Below are 14,286 nucleotides of genomic sequence, written 5' to 3'. Positions count from 1 at the left end.
ATTTGAGCAAGGACGAAGTTTGGCTCCAAAGTCCAAATATGTTTGAGTATGAAACAAATTAGTCTAAAATGCATTTTACAACCACTCTAAAGTTTGGGGTTGATTCTAAGGGGAATTCTAGCCTTTTACCCCTATTTTTCAAAATATTTGGCAATATCTCCCTGTTTCCAAACTATTTAGGTCCGTGACTCTATTTCGAAATTTGATTATATTAAAATTGAGTTTCAATCAAAAAACTCGATTGGTAGAAAATCGAGTATGGGGCGATGAAACTTAAAAAATAAAAAATAAAATAAAATAAATTGCATGGAACTCTTTTATTTTTATTTTATTTTATGTTTTATAATTTTGATCAGCCCAAACTTATAGCTGTGTTCAGGAACACCTATAGTGGCGTTTTAAATGGAACTCGAGTTCTATGCAATTTTTTTTTTTTTTTTTTTTTTAATTTTAAGTTTGATCAGCCCAAAACCTATAGCTGTGTTCAGATCGTGCTATAGTAGTGTTTTAAAGGGAACTCGAGCTTCATGAACTCGAGTTCCATGCAAGTTTTTTTTTTTTTTTTTTTTAATTTTATTTTATAAGTTTGATCGGGCATAACTCGATTTTAAACCAATCGAGTTCTTTATTGAAACTCAATTTTGAACAAATCGAGTTTCAAAACAGGGGCACGGACCTAAATAGTTTGGAAACAAGGGTATATTGCCAAATATTTTGAAAAATAGGGGTAAAAGGCTAGAATTCCCTGATTCTAAGTTGGTATTTGAGTTACTTCGGTGGTTAACCAACTAATAAACAAATATTATTGACCATCATGTTTGAGCCTACGCTGCATTGTTTTATCCATAACTGGGGTAAAACACCCTTCCTTCAAACCCATTGATTCTCTTTTCGTTTTATCCCTTATTGATCCCTTTAAATCCCATTTTCTTTGTTAATCTAGGCATTCCACAAATGAGATTTGAAAAAAATAAAATAAAATGAAGATTTTGAATTGGTGGGTGAGGGAAGTATCTGATGTGTATGCTGAAATTTTGAAGATTTTAAGGTCAATTTGAAAATTTCAGAAGCTCAAATTACGAAAAAAAAAAATACAATATTTGCACACTGGTGCACATTTTGAAGAGTAAGTTTGGACTTTGAAGTTAGTCTTTCTTTCCAAAAAAACAGATATGTGTCTCCAGAAAATGTTTGGTTGTTTGTTTTCTGTTCTCAATGTTCTGAAACCTGCAACTCAAAAACAGGTATTTTGAGAACTCCTGAAAGGTGTTTTCATTGTTCTCTACTCTTTTGTTCTTGAAATCAGTCAAAAACACAGAATAGTTCCTCGTGAATCAAAAAATTTAAAACAAAATGAAGTTTCAATAATGGTAAAAGGCAAATATTCAGCCAATTTATTGTAACCAAATCCAATAGCCTCTTCCTCCTCACACAAACCACTACACCCCCCACTACTGCTACCAAAAGTCCAAATGGTGCTCAACCAAATCTGGATTTGGCTTATTTGCACCTTGACACAAACACCCATTCATACCAAGACAACCTAAACCATCCGTCTCTCTAACGCATAAAGTACACCCAAAAGCATCCAGCCATCCTATTACTTGATAGCGGTTTTCATGAGATAGGGACTACTGAGGGCATGGGATGGGATCATGGGAAGGGAAGAGGAGGGGGCGCATGTCAAGTCGAGTCACTTTTGTGGCTGCAAGACGAGATCTATCATATATTTGTCGGTTGTTTTAAGTTACTGTACGCTATCCTATTATTCAACTGTCAAAACCAAAACTCACCACTTGCTTTTCTACTTCTCTCTTGCTGAAGACTCGTCTCCCACGGCAAGTAAGAAAAAGCCATCATGACACGATCTTCCTTCACGCCTGTTAAAAGACAGAAGACAGTTGTCATCTGAGTTCGAGACTTAGCTATTGAATGCAAATTCCAAAAACTTTGACAACAGACATGTTTTTTTTTTTTGGTAGAAAGGAAATTTCATTAAACACTAAACAGCAACAAAACGGTCATAGGCCACCCTGGCATAATCAAGACTCAAAAGCAAGGAAACATCCGCGGGGGGTCCAAGAAAATTACAAAGTCTTGGGAGAGCATAGCACCCCTTCTAGCAAGTGCATCAGCGCATTTATTCGCCTCACGATAACAATGATTAATTTGGACTCTAGGAATATTTCCTAACTCAGTTTTACAATCACTTACAAGAGCATCAATGCAGTTCCCGTGGCCATCTGCTTTCTACAGAAGGTCAACAATAAGCTTGGCATCCAATTCAATGATCACAGTAGGAAGCTTGAGTGCTATACATAATCTGAGCCCATCACGTAAAGCTTATAGTTCCGCAGCCACGCTAGTCGAAAACCCCACATTCCTAGCATAACCTTTCAGCCACTCTCCCTTATCATTCCGAATAAGTCCTCCACCACCCGCCTTTCTCAGATTACCAAGTGAAGAGCCATCTAAGTTAAGCTTGAACCAGGTAGGAGGAGGAAATCACCAACTAATTGCAATCTGCCTTCGGGTTGAGGTCTGATTTGCATTGAGGCCAATATAGGCAAACTTCGTTGCTTTAGCAAGAACATCAGACTTTAGATTTCATTGCCCATTTTCTTACCTAAAAACCACACCGTTCTTATTCAGCCATAAGGTCCATATGCCAAAAGAAAAAAAGATTCCCCATCTAATGTCTGAAATAGGGGAAGTTTTAGAGAGGCAACAATTTTGCTTAAGCCATTCCGAGGAGTTTAAACCAAAGAAAATAGACTCAGTCATTGGAGGAGATAAAGAGGTCCAAAGATTGCGAGCAACATGGTAGTCTCTAAGGACATGTAAAATGGACTCCGAACCTTCCCTACACAAGTGGCACACCAGAGAAACATCCATACCCCTTGCTGCAAGAATAGTGCTGATCAGAATGCTCTTGTGTAAGCACTGCCACACAAAGAACTTTATTTTTGGGATGGTGGAGGTCTTTCAAATCCCGTCCCCATCAAAGTAGCCTGTGTACTGACCTTCCTCATCCAAACTTGCAAGTTGATAAGCTTCTTTCAACTCAAAGACACCACTCGGAGAAGAAGACCAAGTAATGAGGTCCACATTACGAGCATAAAAATAAATGGGTGTAGCCTTAATTTCTAAGATCAGTCTATCAGGGAAAGAAAACGAACATCCACTCCTAGTCCAATCCAAGAACCCAGTCACATCTTTTAAGGCAATCTACTCTTCCCCCATATTAAGGGGGCCTCCTATTAAACTCCGTAGAGAACCTTTATCTAACCATTGTAAGGTTGAATATAATCAACCATCTTATTGGCTTTATTCCGTGCCAAATTTGCTTGTATTTCAGTATTTAGTAACCCTGTATCTAGGTGGGTTTTGTTGTAAGGGTAGTGAGTGATATAGAATGTTGATTGCTCAAGAGTGTGCAAGAAAACAGAGACTCGCAGCTTGATCTCGCGGGTATCTCATGGCTGCAAGCCGCCAGATGCAACACACGTGCCAAGCATGCCAGAAGGTGAACAATCATGCTAGCTGGAGCACTACAGGACAAAACAGGACAACTGGCCATATGGTTATCTCGCGACTTAGTCAAGTCGCGAGGCCAAGCCTGTTTTGAAAAACCTGACGTTTCACATTCCCCTCTCACCTTAGTATAAATACCCCTTATACCCACAAATGAAAGAGAGCTTCCAGAGAGAATTTTGAGAGAGAAACCCTAGAGTAAAACAAGATTGATTCACCTACAATCTATGCATTAGAGCCTCTTCAAATTCCTCAACTCTCTTCCTCTCTATTGTCAAACCCTTGAGAGACATTTTACCAAAACCTTGTTCTCACCATATTCATTACTGTGAAAGGGCTGTTTGGTGTTCTGGGAAGCAATTAAGAAGGAACCAATCTACATTGGTTGATGCTATGGTCAAGTAGCGGAATCCGGGAAGCTAGAAAAGAAAAAGGTTTGGCGCAACCTCGTTGGAGCAAGAAGCTTGGAGGGCTTAGGTGCACTGGGTAGATTAGGCTTGGAGGGTCTATTGCTATTCATGTATCCCAACTATATTTTCTAGAGGATTGTTTACCGCTTGGAGGGCGGCGGAGAGGTTTTACACCGAGGGTTTCGGTTTCCTCTTCGATAACACATCGCGTGTTGTCTTTGTGTTTGCATCTTCCTTCCCTTTTATCTTTGCCTTTTATTATCTGCTGTGGGTTGTGATTTTAATTTGGCTTAGATAGTTTTTCCAATTCTATATTATAGCTTTTGTTCATTTTCCGCACACTAGTTGTTTGACATAAAGCTTGAATTGGATAATTTGTAAATTGGGGGTCTAAACGTTTAAAGGTGTTTTTACACTATTTGAACTTTCAATTGGTATCAGAGCGGGTACACTTCTAGTGGTTTGATTACCATAGTGTGATCCTTGACTCCCTATTAAGATGGATCGGTCTCAATCTCTAAATGCACCTCCATATTTTGATGGTAGTAATTATGCTTTTGGAAGGTTCGCATAAGAGAATTTCTATGTTCCATTGATGAATCAGTTTGGGATGCTATTGATATAAGTTGGACCAGGCCTGAGGAAGCCAAATCCACATGGGATAAGGCAGTACTCGCTGCATCTAATGTTAACAGTAAAGTACTCAATGCTATTTTCTGTGGTGTGTCTCAGATGAATTTCATAGGATCTCTCACATTACCGTTGCTAAAGAAGCATGGGAGATATTGGAGACCACTTAGGAAGGCACGAAGAAAGTAAAAGACACCAAGCTACAGGTGCTAACCACTCGGTTTGAGGAGTTAAAAATGAGTGAGGATGAGTCCTTTAACTCTTTCTATAGCAAGCTGAATGAGGTGATTGTAAGCAAGTTCAATTTGGGAGAGAAAACAGAAGATTCTAAAATTGTAAGGAAGATCCTTCGATCATTGCCGGAAAGTTTTCGTGCTAAAGTGGCAGTGATTGAAGAGAGCAAGGACCTTGATGACATCAAAGTCCAGGAGCTGGTTGGTTCTCTTCAGACTTGTGAAATGTCGCTGCCCAATCAATGGAAGAGTAAATCTCTTGCTCTTAAGACCATTAATGAGAAGGTGGAAGACCATGACTCATCGGGAGAAGATGTGGTTGACAAAGATGATGCATACCTTGTAAAAAATTTCCGAAAATTCTTGAAATTCAAAAATAATGGAAAATTTGGTGATAAAAGAAAATTCCAAAGTTCAGGAAGGGAGAAAAGAGAATTCAAAAAGAAAGATGGAAAAGAATCCCAATCTACACAAGGTGTCACTTGTTTCGAATGTAACAGACATGGACACTTTAAGAAAGAATGTCCGAATTATTTGAAATCGAAAGGCAAAGTGTATGCCACGACATTGAGTGACTCGGATTCATCCGACTCAAATTCTAAAGAAAGCTGTGATGGAGAGGGGAACTATTTAGCTTTTATGACTATTGCCCATGTTGAGTCTTCAGACGAGTTGAATCTGCTTGTACGAGACCTTGGAGAACATAGTGATGATGATTCACTGGGAGCTGTTGAAGAATCAGATGCTGAAGAAGATGAAAGCACAGCCAATCTTCAAGAGAATTATAACGCACTCCTAGAGAAGTCGGGTAAGTACACAAGGGTGGTCAAGGCAGCTGTGAGAAAAATGAAGTAGGCAGAGGAGGACTATAAAAGTCTCCTAATCCGATATAGGGAGGCCAAATGTGAGATAGAAACACTGAATGATGAGCTGTCAGAAGCTTACACAAAAGTGAGATTTCTTGAGTAAGAGGTTGTGCAAGCGAATGTTAAAATAGAGAGGGTCACCACCAAGAAGCTAGATGATGTTATTTCATCTCAAAAGAGCTTTTTAGACAAATCTGGATTGGGATATACTAGAGGAAGTAGCTCATCTGGAAATGTCACTAAAGAAGTGAAGTTTATAAAGGCCAACGAATCAGTTGATGTTGGTCCTACTGCTGAGAAGCCCAAGATAGAGGAAAAGAGAAATGTGGGGAACGAACGGTTGTTGAATTCACGTAATAAATCTGTGGGCAGGTCTGAATTTGAGCCAAGTCTCGTCCACGACCACAAAGAGGGCCTAGATCAAATTATGTGTGTCATCATTGCGGACTTCAAGGGCATACTTGACTAAATTGTCAAAAGCTGAGCGCAAAGAATAGTGCAACTCCTCAATGGTCACGAGGACCTAGAAATGATAGAAGAAATTGGGCTGGTGAACCATCAAGAGATCAAAACGGTGATCCCGGAATGATGAACGTGATAAAGATGATTGGTACATTCACCAACTGTTTGGAAAGCTTCACACGAAGGTTTGAAAGCCCTAACTCCTGTTCCCAATCCTATAAGGAAATCACCCCAAACGCAAGTGACATGTGGGTGAAAAAGGGTACTCATGCATAAGCATTACAACATGTCCATGCATTAATTCTTCCTATGCTTTGTGACGGTGTTTGAGTGTTTGCTTATTGTTTATGTTGATGGTTGTTTGTTTATCTTTTTGTGCATACTTTTGGTTGTCTTTTTATTTTTGATCAATCTTTTTCTTCTTATGTGTCAAAAATCCAAAAATCACATAAAAATTAGAAAATCAAAAAGTTTGATTGACATAGTTGAGTTTTGTCTCAAAACTTGTTTTGCCTTGTACCTTTGTGCTAATGGCTTTGTGCATTTTCGAGCATAGCTTGTTTCTTTGCACTCTTATCACTGTGGGAGAAATCTTGAAATTTATGTGATTGTTGTAAATAGATCTTCAAACCTGTCATGAATGATTAGTGAATGGTTATGATGATCTTGAGACATGCATAGACTTGTGTTTATATATCTTCCCAGTCTTTATTTTTGTTTTTGCTAAAAAGAGCTCACCAAATGTAAATCTCCAAATGAAAAGAGATATTGAGCTGCAAAAACTTGTCGCACATACTAGTATTCGGCTAGGAAAAAGGGAAAGCGACCAAAAATTAAAGTGATTGTTTATTCAAAAAGCCAAAGGCTAGTTCATTAAAGTCAAATATCAAATACCACTCTCACAATGAGAGGTGATTGTCTCAAAAGGATCAAAAAGATCAATTGTTATGATTGAAAGTGGAGTCAAATGTAAAGCTCCAAGTTATGTTATCAAGTTTTGTGGGAGGTCATATGTGTATATTTCTATAATTGAGATGGGTCACATGATCTAGTGCTAATTGTGTATGCCTTGGTTGAATTGATCATTGAAGCTTCACATTAGACTAAGGACTATCTCATTGTTGATATCCACACACAACACACAAGTCTATATTCAATAAATGTCATATTCATTTGTGTAATTGTACTTGATAAAATGTGTTTTCTCATACTCAATCTTTGTTGATTCAAGCACAAAATGATTTTTAAGTGTTTTTGGAAAGTATTTTGTTCTTTAAAACTGAAAATTTTCAAAAATCACTTTTCCCTTGTTTTGGCGACTCAGTCACGGGTAAGTCCAGTCACATGCCACAGTCGTGAGCTCGCTGGTCAATTTTGGCGACTTGTTCACGAGTGGAAGGTCCAGTCGCGAGGGTTACATAGAAATTTTCGTGGCTCAGCTCACGACTCCCTCGCGGGTAGACCTTCTAGTTGCGAAAAACACTTAGAAATTTTTTTCAAAATTTTGTCTTTGAGTGTTTTGGCGGCTTGACTTGGCGACTTGTTGGCGACTCACTTCAGTCACGAAAAACGCGTGTTTGGCAAAAATAGGGGCAGTTTTTAAATCTTTTTCAGTTTTCCCTCAAACTTTTTGTAACTGTTCACTTACTCTCTCAACTGTTCTTACCCAAACACTCCGTGTCTCCATTCACAAACTCCATTGTTGCACTTGTTCACCTTCAAATCTTCGAAAAAACAAGGTATGGGCTCTTATTCTCTCACCTCATATCTCTTACTTTGATCTTCATTTTCGTGAATATTTGTGTTGGTGTGTTTGATTTTTGTTATGGGCTTGTTTTGGTGTTTTTGGGTCTGTTCTTGTTTAGATTTTGTAAGAAATTGTTCCCATGCATATTTTTGTTTAGTTGTTGGTTTCATATATGTTCTTCTTTTTGTCATCTTAAGTTTATCTGACTGCCTAATCTTTATTTGATGTTCTATGACATTTTGGTTTCTTTTACACATTTTGCTTAAACCTAATTCGTATGGGTCTTTTGTGATCTCTGATCTTTCATTTGTGGTGAATCTGGTTTGTTGACTCTGTCTGCCATGTGATTAATGTAACTCATGATTAGTTGCATTTAGCACCGTACTATGTCTTGTCATGTGGTGTATGCACTATTTGTGGGGCTGGTGTGTTAGCATAATATTGTCATTGCATGATATTGTCCTCATTTCTCTCTGATTAGGTCTATACTATGTGGCATTTGCTTCACCAAATTGCTCATTTTTATGACATATTCCCTGGTGTTTATATTTCTATCTATTGTGCTATCTATGTGTTGTGGCCTCTTCTGCTTGATTACAAATGGCTCCCTCAACTCCGAAGAAGAAAACTCCTACAAAGAAGGCTGACAAATGATTGAAAATGGATAATAATCTGTTTAGGTCTGTTCAACACTTTGAGAGATACAAAGATTCTTTCATGAAGGGAACCATAATTCAAGAGAGATTTGTGGATCTAGTGGACTTAAAGGACACATTTATTCCCACCTGTTTTGAGGGCAAAGGTTGGGAAAAGTTGTTAAGTGGATTACCAGGTGTGTGTGAGCCTCTGATAAGGGAATTCTACTCCAATGTGAAGATTAGGGAAGATGAGTTAGATTTTTAGGTAAGAGGGCCTGAATTCACCCTAGATGCCCATCTTATTGATAAGGTCCTTGGTCTTGAGGGTTTAGAGGAGCATGAGTTTACCAACTACAAAGACAGGATGTTGTCTTTAAAAACTGTCCAAAACCGCATTGGTGGTCAAAGAGAAGGGAAATGTCTCAATACTGCAGCATTTCCAGCTGGCATGAGGTGCCTCACCATCATCATGATGAACAACTTGTATCCTGTGAAGAAGCTCACTACTATCAACAATTCCAGAGCCATTTTTCTTATGGAACTCAAGGAGAAAACATTCATTGATATCAACTCTCATATATTTGATACAATAATGGATGAGACCAGAACAACTTCCCGAGCTAAGCTGATTTTTCCTAGCCTTCTCATGCGGATTTTCAGAGCAAAAGGTGTCCTAATTCCTCAAGACCTCAGCCTAATGCCAACACACTCAGCAATTAACAAGCAAACCATCATAAGGATACAAGTACGGCTTCCGGGTGATGTAGATGAAGAAGAGGCTGAACAAGAAGAAGGTGATCCAATGGATACAGAAGCAGAGGCTGCAGGACAGTTATCCTCACCCAGAGGTGTCCAGACAGTATAGTCTGAGAGGATGGAAACCATGCAGGATCAGCTTGATATTCTCTCCGCAAAACTTGACAGCTTCACCACACATCATGGGCAGTGACCCTTTGGCCATTCTAGTCAAAAAGGGGGAGAAATTTTGAGAAACAGACCTTGAGGGGGAGCACTATGTTGAGGGGGAGCAGTCATAAAGCACTTGAAACTCGGTTTATGTTATGTTTTGATAATTTGTCACTATGGGTTTGATACATTGTGGTTTTGGTGTATTTTTGTTTCTAACTCATAACTTATAAACTTGGTTTACTCTTTATATATATTGTTAATGTGTTTCAGTATATATTGTATTTTGTACCCATGTTGCTTATATAAGCTTTTAGGGTTATGTTCTATGCATATTTGTAGGCTTTATGGTTTGTACCATGCTTTATGCAGCCTTTTATGCTTTGTTTAAATCAGTACTTCTATCAAAATGTCTTTCATTTTCTTTTATGTACTGTAACTTTTGTGCCCTTGTAAGATTGTTCCTAGATGCATATACTTAGTGTATTATGCATTGGTTGAGTGTTAGGCATACAAGTAACTTGCTCTGTTCTTGTTAACTTGTATGTTCAAGTGTTCATTCCAAGTGGGAATGAGCACTGTGATCACTACCTTGTAGTGATTACTTGGTTGATCAAGCCATGATTTGATACTTCACTTCATTTTTGCTTGATCACTATAAGCCTGTTTCATATGCATTTCATGCTTTTCTGCATACAATGATCATGGTGTATTGTTGTGTTTCAGGAGTTTCATGTTCTTATGATTCAAGTGCTTCACAACTTCTAGAGTTAAGTGTGAGTAAGTTTTGCCCAACTGTTCCCAACTCACATGTTAAGTCTAGAGTCTGTTTTAGGGTTTTGTCAAGGAATAGCCAAAGGGGGAGATTGTAAGGTTGAATTTAATCAACCATCTTATTGGCTTTATTCCGTGCCAAATTTGATTGTATTTCAGCATTTAGTAACCCTATATCTAGGTGGGTTTTGTTGTAAGGGTAGTGAGTGAGATAGAGTGTTGATTGCTCAAGAGTGTGCAAGAAAACAGAGACTCGCGGCTTGATCTCGCGGGTGACTCACGGCTGCAAGCCACCAGATGCAGCACACATGCCAAGCATGCCAGAAGGTGAACAATCATGCTAGCTGGAGCACTACCGGACAAAACAGGACAGGACAACTAGCCATACGGTTATCTCGCGACTGGATCTCGTGACTCAGTTAAGTCACGAGGCCAAGCCGCGAGCCACCCCTATTTTGAAAAACCTGACGTTTCACATTCTCCTCTCACCTTAGTATAAATACCCCTTATACCCACAAATGAAAGAGAGCTTCTAGGGAGAATTTTGAGAGAGAAACCCTAGAGTAAAACAAGATTGATTCACCTACAATCTATACATTAGAGCCTCTTCAAATTCCTCAACTCTCTTCCTCTCCATTGTCAAACCCTTGAGAGGCATTTTACCAAAACCTTGTTCTCACCATATTCATTACTGTGAGAGGGTTGTTTGGTGTTCTGGGAAGCAGTTAGGAAGGAACCAATCTACATTGGTTGAGGCTATGGTCAAGTAGCGAAATCGGGGAAGCTAGAAAAGAAAAAGGTTCGGCGCAACCTCATTGGAGCAAGAAGCTTGGAGGGCTTAGGTGCACTGGGTAGATTAGGCTTGGAGGGTCTATTGCTGTCCATGTATCCTAACTACATTTTCTAGTAGATTGTTTACCGCTTGGAGGGCGGCGGAGAGGTTTTACGTCGAGGGCTTCGGTTTCCTCTTCAATAACACATCGCGTGTTGTCTTTGTGTTTGCATCTTCCTTCCCTTTTATCTTTGCCTTTTATTATCTGCTGTGGGTTGTGATTTTAATTTGGCTTAGATAGTTTTTCCAATTCTATATTATAGCTTTTGTTCATCTTCTGCACACTAGTTGTTTGACGTAAAGCTTGAATTGGTTAATTTGTAAATTGGGGGTCTAAACGTTCAAGGGTGTTTTTACACTATTTGAACTTTCAACCATTTATCAAACCAGAAAGATAGCTTGTTGTCCTTGCCAACTACCCATTTCGCTCCTTTTCTGAAAATCAATTCATCCTTTCGAATAGCTGACCAAGTAGTTGAACAAGACTTGAATGACCGGGCATAGGACGACCTCCTCTAGGAGCAATACTTTTGGGAGAGGACTCTAGCCCAAAGAGAAGAGGGCTCAGTATGAAGTCTCCAATTTAACTTGGCTAGATTGGCAACATTCTTAGCTTTGGTAGCTTGGATACCCAGACCCCCATCTTTCTTAGGCTTTGCAATTTTTTTCCAACTCACCAAATGAAGTCTCTTCTTGCTTTCTGACGAACCCCAAAGGAAATTGTGACTAAGTCTATCAATGCTATTTAGAATCTTTGCGGGAAGAGCAACGCATTGCATGGCATAGTTGGGGATTGTGGTGGTCACTGCTTGGGTTAAAACAAGCCTGCCAGCAAAAGAGAGTAGATTGGCTTTCCACCCGGCTAGTCTGCTTTGTACCCTTTCAATAAAAAACCTGAAGTCTTGGGAACAGTCGAGTGTTTAATAGGAAACCCAAGATATTTCCCTAATGAAGGAGTAGAGCGGAAGCCCAAAATGTCACTGAACTCAGTCCTAACTTCAGAAGACACATTGGGGGAGAAGAAGACTCGAGATTTCTCATAGCTCACCTTCTGGCCTGAAATACTACAAAAGGAATCTAACACCTCCCTAATCTCCACACAATTCTTTCGGTCAGCCCTTCCAAAGAGAACCAAATCATCTGCGAAAAATAAATGCGAGAAGGCTGGACCGCTCCGAGAAACCTTGATGGGTTTCCAATGCTTGGAATTACACTTATCAGCAATGAAAGCTCCCAAAACTTCCATACACAATATGAAAGAATAAGGAGAGAGGGGATCACCTTGTCTAATACCCCTTGATGGAAGGAAAGGCTCTAAGGTACCTCCATTAAACAAAATGGAAATAGACGAAGAGGAGACACAGCTCATAATTAAAGAGATCAGTTGGTTGGGGACCTTGAAAAGAGTGAGAGTGTCTTTGATGAAGCTCCATTCAAACTGATCATAGGCTTTTTCCATGTTTAACCATAGGAAGGACCGACACAATGAAGGTCCTTTGAAGACAAAGATCTCAGCTAAATTCTGTTTAGATGAACCTTTGTTGCTGAAACACAATCACACTGCTAAAATCCTTTAATTTCACTTACTACAACTGAAAAGATTAGGGGAAAAAAAAATTATATATATATATATATAATACAAATGAAATTTGATGAAGATGAATAATAATAAAAAAGACTAAAGAAATTTGATTACGATTATTAGAACACAATTTCAAGACACAAACTTATAGTCGTGTACCAAACTATGGTACTTTTGAAATATTAAAAGTTGGTACATCGAGACACAAACAATTGTTCAGTTGCCATCATTGATCATCCACTAAAAGAGCCTGTTTTTACGTTGCCCACAAAGAGACTCAGGCAAAAATGCTGAGTAAATGACACCAAACCAAAGCTTACAGTGTTGTGAAACAAACGAAATAATTAGGAAACCATCTAAAGCAATTATAACAATGGGAAACCATGTCAGTTCACTTTTCAAGACCAGAAAGCAGGTTGCGCTGAATGCTACCACCATGCCTGCTATAGAGATGACGAGTGTGATGAATCCCAACACCCACTTTAGTGGTAATGACGTGAGGAAATCACCTTCCGCGAAACGTGAAGAGAGAATTGACAGGTATATCATTATTGAAGCTGAGGAGGTTAATAGCGCTGTTGCATTCGATATGAAAAACACCCTAAACCAAATGCTTTTCAAAAGAATAGGGGTGCCTTTGTCTTGATTGCTGCCACCCGGAACGGTGATAACTGCAGCGAAATCCACAGCGCTAATCAGTGTTGCCGCAACAATGTAAAAATTTACTTTATCCTTAATCCATTTTTCACCTTCTGTCCGTAGTGCTTTATGTTTCCTCGTAAATAAATCCCATGGTGTTAGGCCCTCCACGCCCTCACGATTGTTTGATTTCATGTTCAGGTACGAAGGCGGAACAAGCCTTTCTACCTCCTACAGTTTTTGAGTTGCAAATTCGTAAGTATGCCCCCCGCATATTTAAAAATAGAAGAAAACGAAATTGAAGTAATACAAACAGTCAAACACCCACCTTAAACCACCGTATTTCCAGTTGCATTTGAAAGACTGCTCCTGATACCATATTAAGTCGACTTGGAGGAGCCAATTGTCCAGCTAAGTGGAGGATGTTCTGGCCTTCATCATCAACATAGGTTAAAAGCATATCCTTGATAGCGCCTATCTCATATATCAGTTTAAAAACACTCTCTTGCCGATGCAAAAGAGCAATATGAAATATAGTTCGACGTTTTGAGTCAGTTTTCCGTATGAGATCAGGATAAGAGCGAATAACTATAATTAACAATTCAGCATTCCCCATTTTGGCAGCTTCAAAAAGAAAAGTCACAACATGGTTTGAAAACTCTGGCTCTTGCAATAGTCGAACCTCTCTCCAGAGGGCTTCAACTAATTGACGGGCTAATGTCTGCATCAGAGCTTTGTTATAGATCCCTTTGAACCCTAGGACAAAGAAAAGAAAATGTTGGATTCAAAATATGTTAATATATATAGTTAGAATTATAATCAATATATATATATATATATAACCGAAATTTCTGAAACTCTCACAATTTTCTACCTTATCACTATTTTTTTTTTAATTCTTTTTATTTTAGGTTTTACCTTATATATTTATTATTTATATTTTTTTAATTTGATTTAGGACTTTTAAGATGTATTCAAATACAAACACCTTCTCTCATACAGTTTTCTATTTTGTTTTGGACTCTTCCTTTTC

General features: G+C 38.8%; 1 protein-coding gene across 1 annotated transcript; it reads right to left on the bottom strand.

Annotated features, from left to right (window-relative positions):
• Positions 1–12,788: 12,788 nt before the first annotated feature.
• On the bottom strand, positions 12,789–13,869 carry LOC115966435 (ankyrin repeat-containing protein ITN1-like). Its single transcript, XM_031085670.1, has 2 exons — positions 13,582–13,869; positions 12,789–13,484 (listed from the first exon to the last, which is right to left on the bottom strand). The coding sequence occupies exons 1-2, from the start codon at positions 13,867–13,869 to the stop codon at positions 12,855–12,857; spliced, it is 918 nt and encodes a 305-aa protein (XP_030941530.1). The 3' UTR covers positions 12,789–12,854.
• Between the last annotated feature and the right edge of the window lie 417 nt (positions 13,870–14,286).

This window comes from Quercus lobata, chromosome 11, assembly GCF_001633185.2.
Source record: "Quercus lobata isolate SW786 chromosome 11, ValleyOak3.0 Primary Assembly, whole genome shotgun sequence".
In the NCBI taxonomy this organism is placed as follows: Eukaryota; Viridiplantae; Streptophyta; class Magnoliopsida; order Fagales; family Fagaceae; genus Quercus; species Quercus lobata.
This window is presented reverse-complemented; position numbering and strand designations above follow the sequence as displayed.

Coding starts and splice junctions, on each gene's coding strand:
- LOC115966435 (XM_031085670.1), bottom strand. CDS start 13,869: ATGGGGAATGCTGAATTGTTAATTATAGTTATTCGCTCTTATCCTGAT. Junction 13,485..13,581: donor TGGAAATACGGTGGTTTAAG/GTGGGTGTTTGA, acceptor CAAAAACTGTAG/GAGGTAGAAAGGCTTGTTCC.